This window comes from Coregonus clupeaformis, chromosome 4, assembly GCF_020615455.1.
Source record: "Coregonus clupeaformis isolate EN_2021a chromosome 4, ASM2061545v1, whole genome shotgun sequence".
In the NCBI taxonomy this organism is placed as follows: Eukaryota; Metazoa; Chordata; class Actinopteri; order Salmoniformes; family Salmonidae; genus Coregonus; species Coregonus clupeaformis.
This window is the reverse complement of record NC_059195.1, coordinates 16,756,793-16,778,752: the sequence shown is the minus strand read 5'-3', so window position 1 is coordinate 16,778,752 and position 21,960 is coordinate 16,756,793. Positions and strand designations below refer to the sequence as shown.

At 41.3% G+C, this 21,960-nt stretch overlaps 1 protein-coding gene across 1 annotated transcript; it reads right to left on the bottom strand.

The window, feature by feature from the left end:
• Positions 1-34: 34 nt before the first annotated feature.
• LOC121552367 (serine/threonine-protein kinase tousled-like 1-B) lies at positions 35-21,503 on the bottom strand. The gene is made up of 22 exons (XM_041865253.2): positions 21,168-21,503; positions 10,403-10,524; positions 9,053-9,124; positions 7,567-7,605; positions 7,202-7,277; positions 7,068-7,111; positions 6,678-6,773; positions 6,416-6,502; positions 6,226-6,318; positions 5,818-5,928; positions 5,547-5,683; positions 5,106-5,294; positions 4,912-4,978; positions 4,450-4,547; positions 4,066-4,147; positions 3,889-3,980; positions 3,532-3,621; positions 2,117-2,286; positions 1,855-1,990; positions 1,632-1,743; positions 1,437-1,544; positions 35-1,133 (listed from the first exon to the last, which is right to left on the bottom strand). The coding sequence occupies exons 2-22, from the start codon at positions 10,517-10,519 to the stop codon at positions 963-965; spliced, it is 2,187 nt and encodes a 728-aa protein (XP_041721187.1). The 5' UTR covers positions 10,520-10,524; positions 21,168-21,503; the 3' UTR covers positions 35-962.
• Positions 21,504-21,960: the final 457 nt, after the last annotated feature.

Below are 21,960 nucleotides of genomic sequence, written 5' to 3'. Positions count from 1 at the left end.
AATGTCTCCAAAAGAAGTCACTTATATGGCATGCTGTGATTTCCTGGTATTTATTATCATAGTCATCATGAATTATTTTTACAGAACTGTACAATTGTACCCAAAGTGGATCATACAGCCCTTTAAAAAGTAAGAGTAACATCAAAAGCAGCTAAATGAAAACACTCCAGGACATCAAATGTACAAGTAAGGGAAATTGTTCAACCTTGGTACAGAATGGTACAGCTGCAATTCAAAATCATCTTCTGTACAGAAAATATACATTTACTCTTGAAGGAATTATTTTAAATCGTCCTGCATATTATTCTGTACATTGCCATTTGTCTACATTTGGTTATTTTGTGCATTCAACATTAGTATGCTGCCTGGGCCTAAATGACAATAGATGCAACTTGTATGCTAAAATTACATTCTCATGGCTAATTGTACAACTCAAATTAAAGCCTAACACTTTCTCTGAAAACAAAAACCAAACATACAGCCAAATTGATGGTGAAATCATTGTTGAGCTACAAAAACTATGAATGTCCGCTCCTTAAGGAAACTCCTTGCAGCTTAAGCATTTGCACCCTTGCAGGAGCATGTTAATTATTCTAAATGGCGGGCTGCCAGGTATCCCTTAGGCTTCCACCAGCAAACCAAACTCACAAGTGTCCAGTCACATTTCTTTAAGGTACTTTGTCTGTAGCAGTGCGCTATTCAACCTTTACAATGTCATTCACTTATGTTCTTTAAACATCCTTTCATTAGTCTTTAGAAAACACCCATTTGAAACCCAGCACAGTCCAGGCGAAGGCCAAACTCCACACCATTCAGTCTGCAGTGTCTATGGCCAACGGACCCCCTCGTCCTTCCATACACCGCTAGTTGGCAGGCAACTCCTCTCACACGGTCCTGTGGGTGAGGGGGCTCTGCAGGCGTGGGCCAGCCAGTCAGTAATTCAGTCAGTCCAGGGCCAGCCCTCAGTATGAAATTATGCTGGAGGAGGCAGGTCCTGAGCCACCAGCACCCAGCTGCAGGTTCCCTGTAGAGTTGGACCTCCTCATATGAGGGAGCAGGTAAGAATCCCTTCCCAGCTGGTGAACATCAAACCTGTCCTCCTTCCTGTATGCCAGGCAGCGCCTTATAAAGGACTTAGGGAATAAAGGAGACATTGTTCAAAACACAGCACTGAGAACCAATTAAAATGAAACATTGGAGCAATATGTTGAGTATGCTGGTGATCATAACTTTTATGGCTGGACAGAAAAGCGTCTCAAAAGGGGCTGTAATGTCTGTCTGTGCCTTACTATGAACACTAGAGGTCTCGACAAAAGCAACGCTAAATACAGGAATTGATCAATCATAAAAAAATGCCAAACTATTATAAAAGAAGATTAAGTAGAAGTGACAATTGCAGTCAGATGGTAATATTCAGAACACAAATTCTCTCTCACCTTTGCTTCATTACTGGCAACAGGCTTGACAGGAAACTGAACTTCGGTTGCATTAAGTATTGTGTTCTCCTGCAGGATATCCTGCTGAGACTGATTGTGGCCGAACGGCTGAAACAGAAATAAGGCGACGAGTTAACATATTTTCACGACACTCATTTTCGTAAGTCAATAAAACCAGTTCTCTTTAAAACATACTTTTCTTCCATACAAACACTGGAAAAAGATGACGCCCACAGACCACACGTCCACCTTGTTGGAGATCTTTGGAGGTTCTTTGCCAACAACAAAACACTCCGGTGGCAAGTACCTTTGAGAAAACAAAAACAAAATGATATCTGCCCATATGTCAAGCATCATATCACCCAAACCACATGCTGGTCCCATGATACAGATGTGTATATGGTGGCATTTCTTTTACCAGTAGGTCCCTGCTCCTTGTGATGTCAGGTCCATGCCATCTGCACCGTAGCTGTCGTCATCCATGATTTTGGACAAACCGAAGTCTGTGATTTTGATTTCCCCACAAGCTGTGCCATCCACAAGCAGGATGTTACCTTGAAATTGGAACAGAACAAATGAGCACATAGCATCAGAAATAATTGGGAGCTCTTTACAGGGTTACCAGAATGGGATATAATTCCGGTGTGTGTGTGTGTGTGTGCGCGTGAGCGTGCGTTCACCTGGCTTGAGGTCATAGTGGATGATGGGGGGCTTGATTTCATTCAGGTATCGGAGAGCATTCACAATCTGCATGACGATGGAGCGGGCCTCCTTCTCAGACATCAGCTTGTGCTGCTTCAAGTAGAAGTCCAGGTCATTGCCTTCACAGTACTCCAAAACTGTGCAAAACCTGTGGGGGCATCATAAAAGGAGAAATGTGTAAAAGGCAGTGACGATAGGATGTCGTGAGAATATAAAGTGCATTCAGAAAGTATTCAGACCCCTTCACTTTTTCCACACTTCGTTACGTTACAGCCTTATTCTAAAATGGATTACATCTTTTTTTCTCATCTATCTACACACAATACCCCATAATGACAAAGCGAACAGGTTTTTACAAATGTATAAAGAATAATAAAATACCTTATTTACATAAGTATTCAGACCCTTTCCTATGAGACTCGAAATTGAGCTCAGGTGCATCCTGTTTCCATTGATCATCCTTGAGATATGTTTCTACAACTTGATTGGAGTCCACCTGTGGTACATTCATTGATTGGACATGACTTGGAAAGGCACACACCTGTCTATATAAAAAGGTCCCACAGTTGACAGTGCATGTCAGAGCAAAAACCAAGCCATGAGGTCGAAGGAATTGTCCGTAGAGTTCAGAGACAGGATTGTGTCAAGGCACAGATCTGGGGAAGGGTACCAAAACAGTTCTGCAGCATTGAAGGCTCCCAAGAACACAGTGGCCTCCGTCATTCTTAAATGGAAGAAGTTTGGAACCAGCAAGACATTTCCTAGAGCTGGCTGCCCGGCCAAACTGAGCAATCGGGGAGAAGGGCCTTGGTCAGGGAGGTGACCAAGAACCCCATGGTCACTCTGACAGAGCTCCAGAGTTCCTCTGTGGAGATGAGAGAACCTTCCAGAAGGACAACCATCTCTGCAGCACTCCACCAATCAGGCCTTTATGGTAGAGTGGCCAGACGGAAGCCACTCAGTAAAAGGCACGACAGCCCGCTTGGATTTTGCCAAAAGTCACCTAAAGACTCTCAGACCATGAGAAACCTGACAGAGCTTGAGAGGATCTGAATGGGAGAAACTCCCCAAATACAGGTGTGTCAAGCTTGTAGCGTCATACCCAAGAAGACTTGAGGCTGTAATTGCTGCCAAAGGCGCTTCAACAAAGTACTGAGTAAAGGGTTTGAATACACTCAGTGTTTTATATTTAATACATTTGCAAAAGGTTAGAAAATCCTGTTTTTGCTTTGTCATTATGGGGTATTGTGTGTAGATTGATGAGAGGGGGGGAAAAACTATTACATTCATTTTAGAATAAGGCTGTAACGTAACAAAATGTGGAAAAGGTCAAGGGGTCTGAATACTTTCCGAATGCGCTGTATTGTCAGTACAATAAGCAAGGTTAACTTACGTGTCTGTGTCCAGTGAGAAGTAGTCATACAGCTTGACGATTCTGGGGTGGTCCAGCTGCTTGTGTATTCTGTACTCCCGACAGGCGTGTCTGCAACAAGGTGACCAGTTACCATGGGCAACCAACTGAATGACTCCAGGCAGTAGGAGCGCAGCGAAGTGGAGGTATGACTGATTGACTGGATAACCCAGACATTAAGCTGATGGAGTAGAATAATGATAGGCTTAAAGCCTGTGCATTACAAGTAAATAAATAAAAACTCCATCGTCACGGTGATTCATAAAACTGAATCGATACCGCCACAGTGTTGATGAATACAACATGCAGAAAATGGCAACGATTTAATGTCGAACATACTTGTGATAGTTCTCCTTTTTCTCCTCTCTCCAGTTCTTGTTGAGCTGGTGAATTTTCACAGCAGCATAGCGTTGCTCAATCAGGTCAAACGCCTATAACAGAAAAGTTCTGACTGGTCCATTCAAACAAAGACTTGTAGATGCAACTGATGAATACACAGGTTGAATATAAACTCACCTTGTAAACTTCACTAAAGCCTCCTCTTCCCAGAAGATGTAACAGTAGATACCGCTCGTTCAAAGTCGGATGGTCTTTGAATCTTTCAAAGAAACAAAACAAGGTCAGACTCTCTTTACGAATTAACTCGTTGGTAGGACTTTCACCAACTCAAAAACAACCAATCCATAGAAAGATTAAGTTCTTAAAGAGGGATCTCATTTTACATCGACTGGCAGAATGGAAAACACAGACATTCAGAATGACTTGTGACATACTGTGGCAAGCACCATGACATGGCCATTACTGCCTCTCCAGTGTCTAACTGAACAATCTCTATGGTTGTCAGCAGGAGCCCCTGTGCGTATGCCCTGACGTCACAGAGATGCCAGTGATCAGACTCACTGTGAACTGTCCTCGTTATTTATTCTCTTAAGTTCCCGAATGTGAAGGTTCCGCACTCTCTCCAGACGCTCCAGCTCCACCTGGATTTCAGCTTCTTCCTATAAATGATTCACACACACAAACATACAGAGGAACATCAGAGGACTGACTACAAGGAGAGGGGAGCTCATCAAAACCCACTTCTATACCTCGGCTGACTAGCGGTTGAATTGGTAGCAAGTCTGTCTAGGGCAATCCCTCTTGATGCTTATTCACCAGGGAAACAATAGAATTAACTATAGGTTGGGGATTGGGAAAATGTCCACAGAATCTCTAAGCAGAGTGGAACTGTTTGTGGTTCTATATCAGGGAACAGAGTCAGGATGTCTAATCCCTATTTAATTGACTTGATGATCAATGTGACACAGTAAACAAAAAAAGGTCAGCTCGTGATGCCTAGACCTGCCAGGTTGGCACACTGACCTTTTTGAGATGCCCGAGTCGTAGTTTGTAGATCTCTTCCTGCTCGTGGTACTCAGCTAGAGTCAACCTTTGGAATGAACCAACAAAAGACCATGAGAAAATGAAAGCAACAGGATCAGGCATCTTTGTTCATAGATATCTAGCGTCTTGGTGTGCTTAGCTAAGCCAAACGTCGGGAGGACAAGGGCACTCACAGCTGAGGTAGGCTGGGCTTGAGAAAGGGATCATTCTCCGCTCCATTCACTGCCTTGGTTTTGCGTTGCTTTGGCTCAGAGTTTGTGGTTGGTGCTTGGGAGTTGCTGGATGATGGGGGTTTCCTCTTGGCTAGGAGTTTTCTCTGCTTCTCGATTTCCTCCCTCTGTTGATTTATCCACTCTTGCTGTCTGCAGATAAAGATGTTCTAATCAATACAATTTCTGCCAAGCTTGTGTTTTACCCTGGATAAGGCTTTAGAATAAGAGGAAAATGATACACTTCAGTAGAAATTCCAGTACAAATTCTACAAATATATTTTCGATACCTGAACAGATTGAACTTTGTTGAAAGAGAACGACGTGTAGCTTGATAACCATATCACAGTTGAGAAAGTTAAGTTGACTTGAGAAAACTTTGACCCGGAGACTAAGATACTCAACTTGACTAGGTTTTGGAAGGCAAAGCCATCGGTCCACTGCTCTGTGAAGGAGGCGCCATGTCGCACAGTGGTGAAATGGCCTAATCGTAGTCTGTCCTGCATACTCTTTTCCCGGCACGCCTGCTTCTCCTGGGTGCTCTAGGCAACACAAACACAATGACAGACATCACTGACTGAGTACTCATACCACTGCACTCATACAGACTTGTCAATGTAAAAAAACTAGACGCGCTAGCTTCAGACATTTCGCCTTGAAATAAAAAGGGAAGTACCTTTTCTATGAGCAACTTCTTGCTCATGGTGATGCATTTATTTAAGCGTTCTTTGTACTTTTCAAGTAATTTCTGTTGTTCGTCTATCTGTCTCCTGAGATCACAGTTTGCCTATGGAGAAGAAACAAATTAGGTTTATCATATTACAATCCTAGTAAAACCAAAGCCCTCACTCTTATCGTAGAAATAAGACCGTTGCAGTTAACTTTCCAAGCATGTCAGTCTAGCATTGAATAACACACATTTTTGTACGTACTTTAAGTCTACGTGCAGCACGATGAGACGTTTTAATTGATCTGTGTGTTCAGTGGTGTCACAGTAATACATCACTGACGCTTAAACTCAATGAGGGAGTTAAGAATGTTCCGCTGATGTGTTGTTTGTGCCCATTAGCCATCTTTTCCTTACTCTAAGCAAATCATCTATTCTTCCTTCTTTTTTCTCAAGGTCCAGGTTCTTGTTACTTTCAAGGGCAGCCAACTTTAGCCCCGTCAGGTCAGTCTGCAATTAAAAACAAATAAAGAATGTGTTAAGAATTTGTTCTAAACACACAATCCAAAGTGCTGAACACACATACTATAGTGGTGGTCATCCTCACCTGCACACATTTGATTGCTAACTGCTTTGGATGCATCACATGGTCCCCAAAAGACAGACTCGTAGGCGATGAGCTGTTTTGCCTAGTCTGAAACCCAAGGGACAACAATTGTTAGCATATCTAAATGGTACCGTCAATTTCTTCGAAACATTGACTATGTTTAAAATGGGCCATTCGGTCTTGGACAAGGCTACTTGCTTTCTTCATATGTTTAAAAACCAACAAGCGATAAACAAATTGAAGTGGTTATGGGGTAACTTACACTGGAACCCTGCACGGAGTGGGAATGTGAGTTCTGGGGTGAGCGGATCACAGAGGGGAGACCTCTCACAGGACTGGACCCGTTCCCTCCATGGAACTGGAGAAAGAGAGGCCACCAGTGTGAGTGACATCATTGCCTGCCACTTGGCAACAAAACCGGAATAAAGGAGGCTTTCTGTGCCTGTTTTGTTTATTTCAGAGCTGGCCTCTGTGTGAAATGGATCACATCACGGCTTCAATGATATTCTCTAAAAACACAAAACCTCTCAGCTGAACATCAAACGTGGTGCTCCACTACACAGGGACTTAGCACGGCTCACTCACGTTAAGAGTAGAATTTCAATTTAACACATTTAGAATGCTGCTCCCCCCCCAAAAAAGAGTAACTTACATCAAAATAATCACTAATTTTGGGTCCTCGCACAATAGACTTCCCTGTGAGAGAGAAAATATAATTAGCATTGACTTTTATACAGCGATGACTGTGTATCTGGAGCATAAAAGAAACAGCTTGAGGAAAGTTACCTTGGCTGCTTTCTGACTGGATGTCAGGTTTCCTTTTTCTTCCTCTGGACAATTCAGAGTGTTTCTTTTCAGGAGTCTGTAAAAGAGAAACTGAGTTTCACTAATGACCACTATCATCTGGTAGGTTGTACAAATACAGTTATTTTGATTCCTTGAAAATGTCCAGATTAGGATTAAATGTCTGTGTTTGAAAAACAAAAGCATAGTGAATATACTGTAGCAGCAGCAACACATAAAACCCAAGTCTACAGCCTGCTAGGGAGTTCCTGAATGTAGGTGAACTGACCGACCAATGCTGCCTGCCGCCCAGTATCTGACAAATGACGGGGAACATAGCCTAGTATCCAAATACAATGAGCACCTACCGAGTATGCAGGAGAGCTCCCCCTTTTCACGTCTGAGCTCTGCAAACAAAAAAGAAAGGCAGGAGGGGTACAGAGAATGAGTTCAACGTAAAACTAAAATACATAACTAATCTAGTTTATAATTAGCCTGTTTTGAAAGAGATTCATTGTAATGGAAAGCTTTAATGAGGTAGTTGTGCAAGAATTTCAAGTGGGGAGAGGATGCTTATCTATGACCGACGCAGCCCCTTGTTGGCAGTTTTGGGCCAAAGGCTGTGAGAAATAAAGAGGAAAAGCGACTACAGGAGATAACTAAACTGTAGCACAGACTAACTAGCCTTTTCTAATGTCTGTGATTCAAATCAGTTTGAGCTAAACATAAGAAAACAAGGTATCACCAAACAAAGCAAGGAATCAGCTAAATTAACCATTTTCATTCATCAAGATAGAGGATATGAGGATTATTTCTGCCCTACAAAAAAAAGCATGCATAGAAATGCTTAAACTGCGAAAACACTAACCAAATCTAAGTCTAAAAAGAGGAGCCCATTTCAACAGAGCACAGGAATCCTCTTGATATTTTTACAAAACAAGATTTACAGGCCCCAGAACCAGGACAGAGCCTTGTGCAGGGAATCTGCTGACAGGTGCTGGTCTGACAGTGTCACCAGTGCATCATTAGGGAGTGTGTGACATATGGGGGGCATCTGTTTGGGTGACATCTGTGCAGATTCATCATCTCTGCGGCAGAGAAGGCCAGAGAGGGTTTATTCTGCCTCCTCTCTCTCCCCTCCTCGATCATGCTCGCACACAGGCCTCCATCAGTGACTTATTACAACAGCCGATGAACTACACAGAGGGGAGGGGAGCAGACAGTCACCCGCACAGTCAGGCTGCTTATTTACTTGCACACTCCACATTGCAGAGGTTCAGACTTAGGTTAACCCTACAGTCCACCACCCCACACACAGGCTGTGCCCCTCCAAATTGTAAGCCATTTGTGTTTTCCCTTCATTAGCAAGCTGTGCTGCCAAACACAGGAGAGCAGCGTGGAGGGAGGCTCAGACTCAGCATGCAGGATGAAGATGCCCGTGATCAAGCTGCCCTGGCAGAGGCACAGACCGTGTTTGTACAGAGAGGTAAGAGCTCGTGGCATTATGAGTCACAAGAACGCAGTTTAATTACAGCAAGATTCCGCACATTTTTACTCTCTAGCGCCATCTTAGGTTGCGTCTGACGTTTTCACCAGCGACAAGGAGGATAAGAGGGCCCAGCTCCTCTCCCTCTCTCTCCGTGTGAACTCCCTGCTCACACCAACCAGCCCACATCCAATCAAAACATAGGTCTAATCCAAACAAGATGGAATGTCAAAGACTAAAGAAACAAATCCAGAAAAGCCGTGGATACCAGTTATACTGTCCGACAGCCTGTTCAAACAAACTGCACATTGATGATAACATTATCATTTTTCACTAAAACTGTAAGAACATCATGTTAATAAACATACCTCTGACTCTTTGTCACTGGAGGACCCCAGGCTTCCAAAACTTTGATTTGAACATTCATTATTTGTCAAGGCCTGAAATCAAAACAGAAGTTCATTAGAATATTATTTTGAAACATCATTTTAGTGAATTTGGCAGTACGCCCAACTGGCCTCACAACCGCATATGATGTGTAACCATGCCAGCCCAGGACCTCCACATCCGGCTTCTTCACCTGCGGGATCGTCTGAGAACGGCCACCCGGACAGCTGATTAAACTGTAGGTTTGCACAAACTAAGTATTTCTGCACAAACTGTCAGAAACCATTTCAGGGAAGCTCATCTGCGTGCTCATCGTCCTCACCGGAGTCTTGACCTGACTGCAGTTCGGAGTCGTAACCGACATCAGTGGGCAATTGCTCACCTTCGAAGACCACTGGCACGCTGGAGAAGTGTGCTCTTCACGGATGAACGCCGATTTCAACTGTACCAGGCAGGTGGCAGTGTGTATGGCGTCGTGTGAGTGAGCGGTTAGCTGATGTCAATGTTGTGAACAGAGTGCCCCATGGTGGCGGTGGCGTTATGGTATGGGCAGGCATAAGCTACGGACAACGAACACAATTGCATTTTATCGATGGCAATTTGAATGCACAGCGATACCGTGACGAGATCCTGAGGCCCATTGTCATGCCATTCATCTGCCGCCATCACCTCATGTTACAGCATGATAATGCACGGCCCCATGTCGCAAGGATCTGTACATAATTCCTGGAAGCTGAAAATGTCCCAGTTCTTCCATGGCCTGCATACTGAACAGACATGTCACCATTGAGTATGTTTGGGATGCTCTAGATCGACGTGTACGAAAGCCGTGTTCCAGTTCCCACCAATACACAGCAACTTCTCACAGCCATTGAGAAGTGGGAAAACATTCCACTGGCCACAATCAACAGCCTGATCAACTTTATGCGAAGGAGATGTGTCACGCTGCATGAGGCAAATGGTGGTCACACCAGATACTGACTGGTTTTCTGATCCACGGCCCTAGTTTTTTTTTTTTTTTTTAGGCATCCGTTACCAACAGATGCATATCTGTATTCCCATTCATGTGAAATCCATCGATTAAGGCCTAATTTATTTATTTCAATTGACTGATTTGCTTATATGAACTGTAACATAGTAAAATCTTTGAAATTGTTGCGTTTATATTTTTGTTCAGTATGCATGCATGTATATATACATAAAGTGTAATCATATTTTTGGGAGTGGCGTCAATGATTTAGCAGTGGCGGGGCACCGCTGCTAAATGAATATAGGGGAAACACTGTGTGAGTGTATGAGGATTATTGGGGGTTTGAGGCACGCTCACTCACTTTGGTTCCCCCGCTTGTGCTGCCAGTGCTGCCCCCAGTGCTGCCACTGACCCCGCCCATGAATCGAGCCTCCAACAGCTCCTGTCTCCGGGGGTCCAGGCTGTGCAGCTCCTCCATGGTGTCTGGAAGAGAGGAGCAACACCTCAGAACCTGCACACTATCATATAAACCACTTATTGCCTACTCCTCCTAGCGTTGCACAGTATACCGAAACTTCTGTACTTATTCAATTAAACAAAAACAATCCTAGAATTGTTATGTTTGGTACTTCTGTCAAATGTGTCTCACGTGATTGAGAGGATTAAGTCTATCAGCTCCCCTTTATAGCGTGAAGAGAAAAGAACCTGCTCCACTTACTCATTCATTGCTAAAGCCGTCTGGGCTGCTCCCCCACTCATGCTGCACAGAAGTTAACAGACTTGAATAATGCAAGACGGCATGTATAGAAGATGACACTGTTCATTACTGTTCGCAAAACAATGTCCATACATGCCAGAACACTTTTACAATGCAAGACGATACCGGTAGCTTCCAGCTTTAATTGTAGGCTAACTTTCCTTGCTAGCTTACAGCTGAATGAATTTGTGATACCATAATGCAAAATATGATGAATTCAAAGCTGATTGTCACCAAAAACTTAATTAAACTTTAATTCACTTATTCTCTCTCACCACCAAAAACTCATTAACTTCTTCAACTTCATTACTTTCTTAAAGAGACAGCACACACTTTTATAATAGAAGAGATTGCTTTTTCTATGCAAATGCTGTTGAACAGTACAATAAAATAATAGCAGTTGCCAATGAAATAAGTCATAAATGGAAGGGATTGTTTGTCATCTGTAGCCCCATGAAATCAGCTAAAACAAGCTCAATAACTCAATGCATGCACACACTCCTATTGAATAATACGCATTCACCTGTATTGTGGATAGGCCTAGGCTACATCTTGATTTACCCAGTTTATGAATGGAGATTTACCATTCAATAAATGATTACCACTATGTTGTTTTGTAGTTAGATTGGTAAAAACAAAGTAAAATTGATTGTATGATTGTAGAGTTTATTAATTCATATATACATGGGTCTCTATAAAATGAAGATACAAATGTTCAAATGGAATGATATTGAACTCAAAAGATGCCCAACGATTGAACAAAGCAGTAGCTGAGTTTCTTGGTCTCGATCAAGTACAATTCTTTGACTTTGGCTAATACGCCTTCTTTTGTTTGTTTGCGGTATCGTTTTGGTATCGCGCATTGTGATACTAAACCTGGTATCGAAGTTAAAATGATGGTATCGTGACACACTCACATACCTGAAAGCAGATTAGATCTGACTGCATCATGATCATCACCTATTCCATACATCATTACAGCTGGAACCAAGATGTGTCCCAGCCAACACCACTTCCCTCGGAACCAGGTTAGTTCAGTTTCATAGCTGCACAAAACAAAGACTTCCTGAGGGACATGGCACCTCTCCATGACATGAGTGCTATATGCCCTGAGAAATGGCTTAGTCCTGACAAACAGTAGGCTGAATTTAGCTACAGATTGTAACACCAGATGATGTGATTTAACAAAAAAAATGGGTATCCATTATACTGGGAGTTACAGGTTAAGTACTGTTTGGTGTAGCACAGAGAATTTTCCACTTACCTTAGCAATAAGGTCTTAATCCTCGATTTGTGGAAACAGGAGTCTCATAAAATGTCTCAATCAATGAGAGAAGACTCGAAATAGACAAGATGGAAGCGTACACATTGTTGGAACTTGGATTACTTCGTGGAGATTTTTTTTTATTTATTTTAATAACGGAGCATTTTCTAAATTCCAACAGAAACCCTGCAACTGGACATTTTATGAGACTCCTGTTTCCACGAATCGAGGACGACGACAGTAAATCGCCAAGCTAAGGTTGGTCAAAAATGATCTGTGCTACACCAAACAGTACCTAACCTGTAACTCCCAGTATAATTGATACCAATTGTTTTTTAGTTAAATCACCTGGTGTTACAATCTGTAGGTAGGCTGAACTCTGTATCTTCATGCAGCCTACTACTCAGTATCCTTGCGTCTATCCTCTGTATTCCTTTATACAAAAGGAAAACCAGACTGTCCGTCTTTTTATAATTTGTTCATGACAAAAATGAGACAAACAAACTACAGAAAAATACACCATTATCTGAAAACTGTTGCATTTCATTGATTTGCTCTGAAGCTCTGGACAGAAAAACTGAGATCAGGTATACAGCTAATTCAACAAGGAAAGTCAGTTTCTGCCTGCCACAAAGTCTTAACTGCAAGGTAATAACACAATTGACTTATAATCCTGAAGGCCTTCGGAATAAGACTGAGAATTTGTCCTGGGGAATACCCTGATCTAAGGCTGCAGAGATAATCTGTTAAAACAAGGCATTACCACAGAGCTATCCATTAAGCACAAACTAAAATAAGGGTGTGATAAAGCAAAACTAATGAGAGGATTGTTCCCTGGTCACACACAAAAGAACAGCTGAAAGCAATTTCTGAAATGTTTACTAGGCTAAATGTCTCGTTACTTCATGTCTGAACAGAGAAGGGGAGACAATTTCCTTATACTCCTCAAGATACCATTCTATAAAAACTCAAATATTTTATATTGCTTAATCCCGGTACATGGCTGACAACATTCTGCCTGATGAGTGTTCGAGGCCAGGATAATAGGATAATAGCCTAGGCCAGTGGTTCCCAAACCTTTTCCACTCTGGATCCCCCATTCCCCACCGCAGGAAAATCTGAATTTCCTGCAATTCTACACATTTTGCCATGTCTTATGTGTTTTCATGTGATATCTGAGGGACTCAAACATTCCAAGAAAATTAATGGGCTACAAAACCTAGTAAGTTCATCTGGACATTTTTATTTACAAGTTATAAATAGCTCTAAGGTCTGCAATGACTGACATGACAAGAGGAAAACTGCTGATGCATTACCCAATTTCAAAAGTTGCACCTTGTGCATTCTACTATTACAACTTCCAAGAGTAAGTTGAAAGCCTCAGAATTCCTAATGATTGTTATTTTTTTATTTTATTTAATACACTGGCCTAAGCTAGATCTTCATAATTTGACATGTAAACAAGCACACAGCATTAGGCCTACAGCCGCAAAAACAGGATTTCAACTAGTAGGCTGGATCCTAAACAGTCCAATCCTCTTCCTTTTCTCAATCTCCCTCAAGCCTGAGGGACTCTGGGAGACAGCTCAGCTAAAGGAATTCTCCAGGCTACAGCCTCAGAGCAGACTCTGTGGGGGTCTACTTACTGACATGGCCTTGCTCTAATAAGCACTTTATTTTGGATCTACAAAGGGCTATGAGGTCTCATAACACCTGTTCAGTCAGTGCATCATGTCTGCCGCAACACTTCCACTGTCAAGAGTCAGACCATAGATAATGCCAGAGAGACACTGATTTTGAATACACCTCATGGAATCCAGACATTAAAACAGAATTCAACAATACTCAAAATTGTATTGAACTTATTAGAACATTCTTTCATTTGCCCAAGTTAATCATAAGACACGAACAAAATGTATCAGTGATTGTATTTTCCCTGCTACTTTCTGAAATGGCACAGGAATGCCCTTATCTGTGTGTGCGGTGCACGCATGTCTACACCTTGTGTAGCCCTTAGCGATGATGCTAATGATAACCATCTTCTGGTAGAGATGGAAAGGCTTTCCCAAAAACCTACTCAATTAAATGTTAGGCTACTTTGTGGTTATGCCTACCTGCCAGAATGATATCATGATTACTTTAATCAATCCAGTGGCCAATCCAGTGGCAACTCCGCAATCACATGAGAGCTACAGAAACATCGCTAACCAAACAATGTATTTTGCTAGTGTGCACTTGCATTAAAGGGTAACTACACCCCAAAATCCAAATTTCTTAGACCTTTTTTCCCAGACCTTAAAAGTGGTTTCCTGATGTGGTTTAAGCGTTGTTGTGGACTAAGAACATCCAATTGTTACTTTTCTATTAACAAAGTGTGATTTTGCCAGCGAAAACCTGAAAAATTAGAAAAACAACTAAACAGAATTTGGGAAAAAACTGAATCAGGCAAAAAATAAAACAGATTTTATAGGGCCCTAAGAATGCAATGTTATTTTATAGGGCACTACAAATGCAATGTTGGTCAAAACTAAGTCTACATTTAATTTTCAAAAGGGCATTCGGGTACTGCCATAAATCTTCTGAATTCGGCTCAACTATCCAGTATAGTTGAAGACTGGGTGGAGGAAACGCCTAAATAAAAGCCCTATGTTTTCTGTGTCCAGTACCAGAACATTACAAGCCCCTCTACTCTGGTCAGTACGACCCATGGTGGTTTCCCATCAGCCTGTGGTTTAAGGCACCCACAGACAAGACGACACAGTTCCTCTACCTTGTCTAACATGAGCTTGGAGAACAATGCAGGCCTGTCTCCAAGACAATTCCCACTAGTGCAGTGGGCCCAAGGGACATGGGGCTGGCTGTGTCACTTGGCTTTCACATAAAAGAACACCAAAGTATCAGAGCTGGAACAGAGAAAAAACATCTATATCAAATTCTTCTCTGGCAGTTCTCCTTTAAAATCAACACCCTTACATCAACCTAGCAATTAGCCCACAAAATAGGCTTGTTCTGAAAAGATGAATGCAAGAGCAAGAAATTAGGCCAGATATCACTCATTAGCACTACCGTTGTCATTTGTTCCCTGTATCGGCATCACTTGACAAAATCCACAAGAACAATCTAACTACCCATCGTTCAATCTACTGTCCTATCCAACAATTTCTAATTTCACGAGAAACAAGACCATTCCAGCTCATCTTACCAAAATGTCCACAGAAAAAAATTGCTTGCCAGCCAACTTCTTATTGCCAGGGAGCTTGCCAGCCATCTTATTATTGCCAGGGGATAGCCTAATCAGCAAGAACAAGTGAAAAAAAGACAAACTATACTGAACAAAAATATTAATGCAACAATTTGAAAGATTTTACAGAGTTACAGTTAATATAAGGAAATCAGTCAATTAAAATGAATTAATTAGGCCCTAATCTATGGATTTCACATGACTGGGCAGGGGTGCAGCCATAGGTGGGCCTGGGAAGGCATAGGCCCACCCACTTGGCAGCCAGACCCACCCACTGGGGAGCAAGGACAAGCCAATCAGAATGAGATTTTCCCCACAAAAGGGCTTTATTAGCTCAATAATCCTCTGTAGGTCCTCTGTAGCTCAATTGGTAGAGCATGGCGCTTGTAACGCCAAGGTAGTGGGTTCGATCCCCGGGACCACCCATACGTAAAAATGTATGCGCACATGACTAAGTCGCTTTGGATAAAAGCATCTGCTAAATGGCATATTATTATATTATTATTATTATTATTATTATTACAGACATAAATACTTCTTTTATTCAATGTATAAACCATGCCAAGGCATAAAATAGGCTAATTTAAAAAATAACTAATCTACAGCCTAGTTTATAGCTCATATCACATTCAAGCCCATTTAGGCTACTATTCTATTTGGACAGATTTTGGCAAGAGTGAAACCTCGCTTTGCCTCTTCCTTTCTGATACTATGGATGCATAAAAGGACCGGACATTTTTCATTAAGAGCTTCATGGAAACATGCAACAATAGCAACCTTATCGTCTTACAGTTCAAAAGGCTATAGCCTATTATTGAACATGCAACTCCTGTTAGCTAATAAAATGCTAATAAAATGTCATTTTCAAACATTTGCCAAAACACAATTAGCGGAAAACAGTTCTAAACCTAATGCGAGCAGTTGTGACAAAGATTAAAATCTCAGTTAGAAATTTAGAAAGAGGGGGAATCTAATAGCAACAACTATGATGGGTTGCTAATATGACTACGATTGTGCCTTTGGCTTCTGGACAACGAAAGAAAGTTGATATGAAAACCAATTGAACAGGAGAGAAATGCTGGTTAATGGCATGAGGAAGTCCTTATAAAATAATTGCCTCTACAAATGGATTTTAGCAAGGCTACTTTGAAGCAAGTTAAGACATGCCTCATTATTTGAAGTAAAGTAAAACATGCAGGTTTCAAACAATTATACTGCCTCAAGCTCACATTGCAAAGTGGTGGGTTACGGGCTAATAGTCAACGGTAGGCAGACTATAGCCTATACATCCGAATGGCGAATAAGAGGCGCGCTTTAATTACGAGTTGAGATTAAGAAATAATAATAGCTCCTTTTATATCGTGGCCACCAAAGTTTAACACACGATTGCATTTAGATTTGTTTTTTGTTGCCCAATGACTGGACTTACAAAAGCAGGTTTCACTCCAGTAGCCTACAGACTTGAGCTACTCTTGCACGGTCTGACAGGTGGTATGCTATTCCACTCCTCAAACTAGGCTCTGTATGCTGTGCAAATGTGATAAATAAGATGCATGACTACTAACGAAAATACACACGCGCCAATTGAATTCAACATAATTATGCAAATTATCCTATAGACCAGTAAGTATGACTGGTCAAATGTATTTTTGGCAGCTAACCGATTAACGGTTAAATGTTAACATCCCTAATGTCAACTAGCCTACTGTGATTGGAGTTTGCTGTTCATCTGCATAGTCTGGTGGTCGCTGCAACACCAGATGCAGGCAGTCTAACTGCCAGGGAATACAAAACAGTCGAAAGAAAGAAAAAGACAACACCCTGGGGACACAAAGGATCAGGTACCACAGCAGGTTCCAAGGCACCCAAGATGGATGCCACTTTAGCTCATTTGTAGAGTAGAGGTGAAAAAAATTTGGTACTCTGGGGTTCTAGGGAATCTACATACAAACCAAGGAAGATGCAGTGCAACACATAATGCTATGCATCTCCAGTTAGAAACATGCATTTGATTTAATGCAATTGTATGTAACAGCTGCCCAAGTGGAACTTGCATTATGTAGACTACGGTATTTAGCATTTTTCAGTGATACTGTAATCATAAGCAGCAGTTATGCATGGCAATAACATCATTCAGAAGTTCATCAAAAGTGGAAAAGTTGAAAGAATAACATGATAAAATTAAACAAATGGAAAACCATCCATGATTTACCACATTTAACCTAATGAAAACAAGTGAGTGTGGTGCCAGGACAACCTCTCCCTCAGTTCCTTTGTGTCCACATCACTTTTCTATTTTATGTAACCTTTATTTAACTAGGCAAGTCAGTTAAGAACAAATTCTTATTTACAATGACGGCCTACACTAAGACCTATCATGGTCCAAACACACCAACACAGTCGTGAAAAGGGCACAACAACGCCTGTTCCCCCTCAGGAGGCCGAAAAGATTTGACATGGGACCTCAGATCCTCAAAAAGTTGTACAGCTGCACCAGAGAGCATCCTGACTAGTTGAATCACTGCTTGGTATGGTAACTGCTCGGCATTCCGACCGCAAGGCGCTACAGAGGGTAGTGCGTACTGCCCAGTACATCACTGGGGCCGAGCTTCCTGCCATCCAGGACCTCTATACCAGGCTGTGTCAGAGGAAGGCCCTAAAAATGGTCAAAGACTCCAGCCACCCGTCATAGACTGTTCGCTCTCCTACTGCACAGCAAGTGGTACCAGAGTGCCAAGTCTGGGACCAAAAGGCTCCTTAACACCTTCTACCCCCAAGCCATAAGACTGCTGAACAGTTAATGCAAATAGTCCGGGTAGGCATTTGATTGACACCATTATTTTATTCTTATTTTTTGCACAGGCTTGATGTACACTCACTGGACTCTAACCACACACACATACTACACTGACACTCCAACACACACAGACATGCATAGACGCCACACACACAAACACATTCCTTCACATACGCTGCTGCTACTCTCGTTTTTATTATCTAGTCACTGTTCCCCTACCTACATGTACATATTACCTCAATTACCTCGACTAACCCGTACCCCTGCACATTGACTCGGTACCAGTACCCCTTGTATATAGCCTCGTTATTATTTTATTGTGCTACAATTTTTCCTTTAGTTTATATAGCACATTTTTCATACTTCAAAAAAAAAAATCTGCATTGTTGTTTAAGAGCTCATAAGTAAGCATTTCACAGTAAGGTTTACATCTGTTGTATGTGACAAATAACAGATTTTGATTTGAGAGTAAAGCGAGTGAGAGTAACATGATGTAGAGTGCTGTAATGTTATAGCTAGCCAGTAGATATTTCAGTGCATCATGAAGTAACTTGAGAAATGTCATGTAACAAGGATGTAGCAGAGTTAATGATAATGCTTGCTGCCAAATATCATTATCCCCTTCACAGATTGCCTAATGATTTTAGGATTGAAATGAAGCAGACAGACAAGTGCTATAGAACACTTTTCAAACTGTTCTGAACCATGGGCCCCCATTGAATGTGCAGATTTGTCAGGAAATTAGCTTTAAAACAGCAATTTCTCTCTCAGCCCCATGACAAAACGTGGAATTTCAGGAAACTCGGTCCTGGCCCCCTCCAAAACGTGCATCCGCATAAAAACAATATGCGCATTTTGCCACCAGAGATGTGTTTCCATCAAATTGACCTGTTGCGGATGAAAGGCTGTTTGTGATGACCTAGTGCACGTGAAAATAACTTTTGCGGTTAAATTCCCATGTACCAAATAAAGAATACAAGTTATTAAATGGGTTTCCATTACATTTTCAACTCTACTGTTGAAAATGTGAGTTACATCGCTAATGTGCCCACTCTGGTCTTGGCACGTGCACTTTAGCCAACAGATCGCAGATACAGTGCGGTTACGATAGCCTACATGAGATTACTATGGACAAAAGAGTGAGATTATTTTTTATTTGCCAAATGCCAGCCAAGCATCGATCATGTCTCCAGATATTTATTAGAACGCTGAATCAACCGCGTGCACTTTCACCACCTTGTGAAGTTCATATATCTTATTTTATATGTAGCCTAACAAACTGCATGGTTTCCCAAGTCGTAGCGGAGGACCACACACCATATCATCGCATGACTTCAAATGTACTTCTATATGATGGTTATTATATTAATATTTGCACATAAAGCCATAATTTTACCAACAAAAAGATCCCACCTTGCTAGTGTATTTTGTTTTGTCAACATGTTGAACGTTTACAGACAACTTTGCTGTTTCTATTAGGCCTGTCATTACATTTTTTATCCAACAGTACTTTACTCCCATAAAAAGGTTGGATGGAAACCTGGTTATAGTTAGAAATAATTTGTACTCTGCAAATTGACCGCAAGAATCCCAAACAGATGTAGTATTTGACAAAAACAGAATCATTTCAAACCTTAATAACATTGGGATATGATGAAATATGCCTCTATTTATGCATGGGAACAGATTCCCTAAATTAAAATTACTTTGAAATAGTTTCCTGGTGATTTTACAGTCTTATGTCCAAGACTATTATTGTTATTTTTTATTTGTTATGTTTTATTTTGCTCAGAAAATATAGACATCTAAGGAATGTGACCATCACAATGTCTAGAAATCAGTGCATCACTGCTGACAGAACATAATAATAAGAATAATAATAATAACAACATGTACTGCTACCTGGTGCAAACAAAGATCACAACAATAACAAGGCATGCAAAGACCATCACAAAGACTTGAGTTCTCATGCAGAACATTTAGGCTGATTACTTGCCGAAAGTAATTTACACATTTTAGTCATTTAGCAGACGCTCTTATCCAGAGCGACTTACAGTTAGTGAGTGCATACATTTTCATACCGAGTAATCCACTGCCCTATTACAAACTATTGCCACCGTCCTGTCCACACAAACCATTTAATGTGCATGCTGTGCTGTTTTTAGCACAGTAATAGTTGATGGATACTTGATAGTCACTTATACTGTTCTTGATAGTCAATGAGTGCAATAAAATTCTGATTACAAACACCAGTTTCTGAATCTGATATGCTCCATTGCACAGTGGGTTTTCATGACACAATTGTACTTAGCTGATTACTGCAATATAAAAACATACAATCCCAACTTCATGTCTAACTGTAAGTCGCTCTGGATAAGAGCGTCTGCTAAATGACTAAAATGTAAATGTAATGTACAAAAAAAAGGCAAGGACGGTCGCCAAACACCATTACATTAGCTAGATATCGATAAGGAGTAAATCATTCTAGCTGACTACTGTATATATTCATGTAGTCCACAGAATCGCATGAAAATATCGCAATACTGAATCCATGGGTCCTCCATGTCACGTCCCTGTTTTAAATCAGACATCTTCGCTGGTTGGCTAGCAAATATAACATTTAACAACCGATAAAGTAATAGCCAACATTGTCTTTGTAGCCGGTAGAGACAGCTAGTTAGTAGTAACGTTAGCTAGCTACCTGATAGCAAATTCTGTTTCGGAAACTTGCTAGCCAGTAAGGCAACTAGCTAGCTCGCTACTCCACTTCAGCATGTAAATAATTAATTAACTTATATCACGAGCAAAGTACCAGTAGTTTACAGTACCGTGCTTAACGTTAACTAATTAGCTAGCTTGCATCATACTATTTCTCATGGACATTTGCAGTCAGACACCACCAGTTAGCACTGTAGTGGCTAGCTAACGTTAGCAGGCAGCTGCCCATCATGCAGGCTTCCGTGTAACTCAGTCGCAATTAATTTCAAGACGATTCTTAGCACGTACCACAAAACGACTCACAAAACATGTAGCAAGTACTTTTGCTTCCAATATTATTTTACAGTACCTTCCTTGGCCTTCACCACTGCCGTGATTTGTTGCTGAGAAAGCAACCCGTGTTGTCGGGGACGTGGAGAGCTAGGGCCAAGATGGCGTCCCCTCCAAACTTCCAATGTTACTTTGGACACTCATCAAGCTACTTTTTGAAACGACAAAGCAAACAAACGCCGCTGTCAGTGGCAGTAAAATCTCGATTTTTGAAACCTGGTAATGTTTACACATAAGCCCAGCTGCCACCGGTAACCTCACAAAATGTTGAAATTTAACATTTTGGACATAAACCTCCTCACACCTCTGCAGTGCGTCTGGAAGTGCCCTGTGCTGTTGTACCTTACTTCAAGCGTCACGCATCGTGTGCAAACATTATCGCGAGGTTCATGCACCCAGGCAAAATGTCACTGGTGAAAAAGCCATCAAAAGTATGTGTGAAAGAGAACGTATAACTGATATACAATATATGGAAGCCCGTTCCCGCCACCCCCAAAATAATTATGACTAGGAGTTAGTAAATCAGTAATGAGATAGTAAATCTGAATTATGAGATAGTAAATCAGAATTATGAGATAGTAAGTCAGAATTATGCGATAGTAAGTCATAATTATGACATAGTAAGTCATAATTATGAGATAGCAAGTCATTATTGTGAGATAGTAAGTCGTAATTATGAGATAGCAAGTCATTATTTTGAGATAGCAATAGCAAGTCATAATTATGACATAGTAAGTCATTATTATGAAATAGTAAGTCATTATTATGAGATATGTAAGTCCTAATTATTAGATAGTAGTTTGGATCATTGA

What these genes read in the sequence shown, in the direction of transcription:
- LOC121552367 (XM_041865253.2), bottom strand. Translation starts at nt 10,519, where the DNA reads ATGGAGGAGCTGCACAGCCTGGACCCCCGGAGACAGGAGCTGTTGGAG. An exon ending in CCACTATGACCTCAAGCCAG is followed by an intron (nt 1,991 to 2,116) that starts GTGAACGCACGC and finishes TCCAATTTCAAG; the next exon opens with GTAACATCCTGCTTGTGGAT. An exon ending in AGTGTTTGTATGGAAGAAAA is followed by an intron (nt 1,545 to 1,631) that starts GTATGTTTTAAA and finishes TTTCTGTTTCAG; the next exon opens with CCGTTCGGCCACAATCAGTC.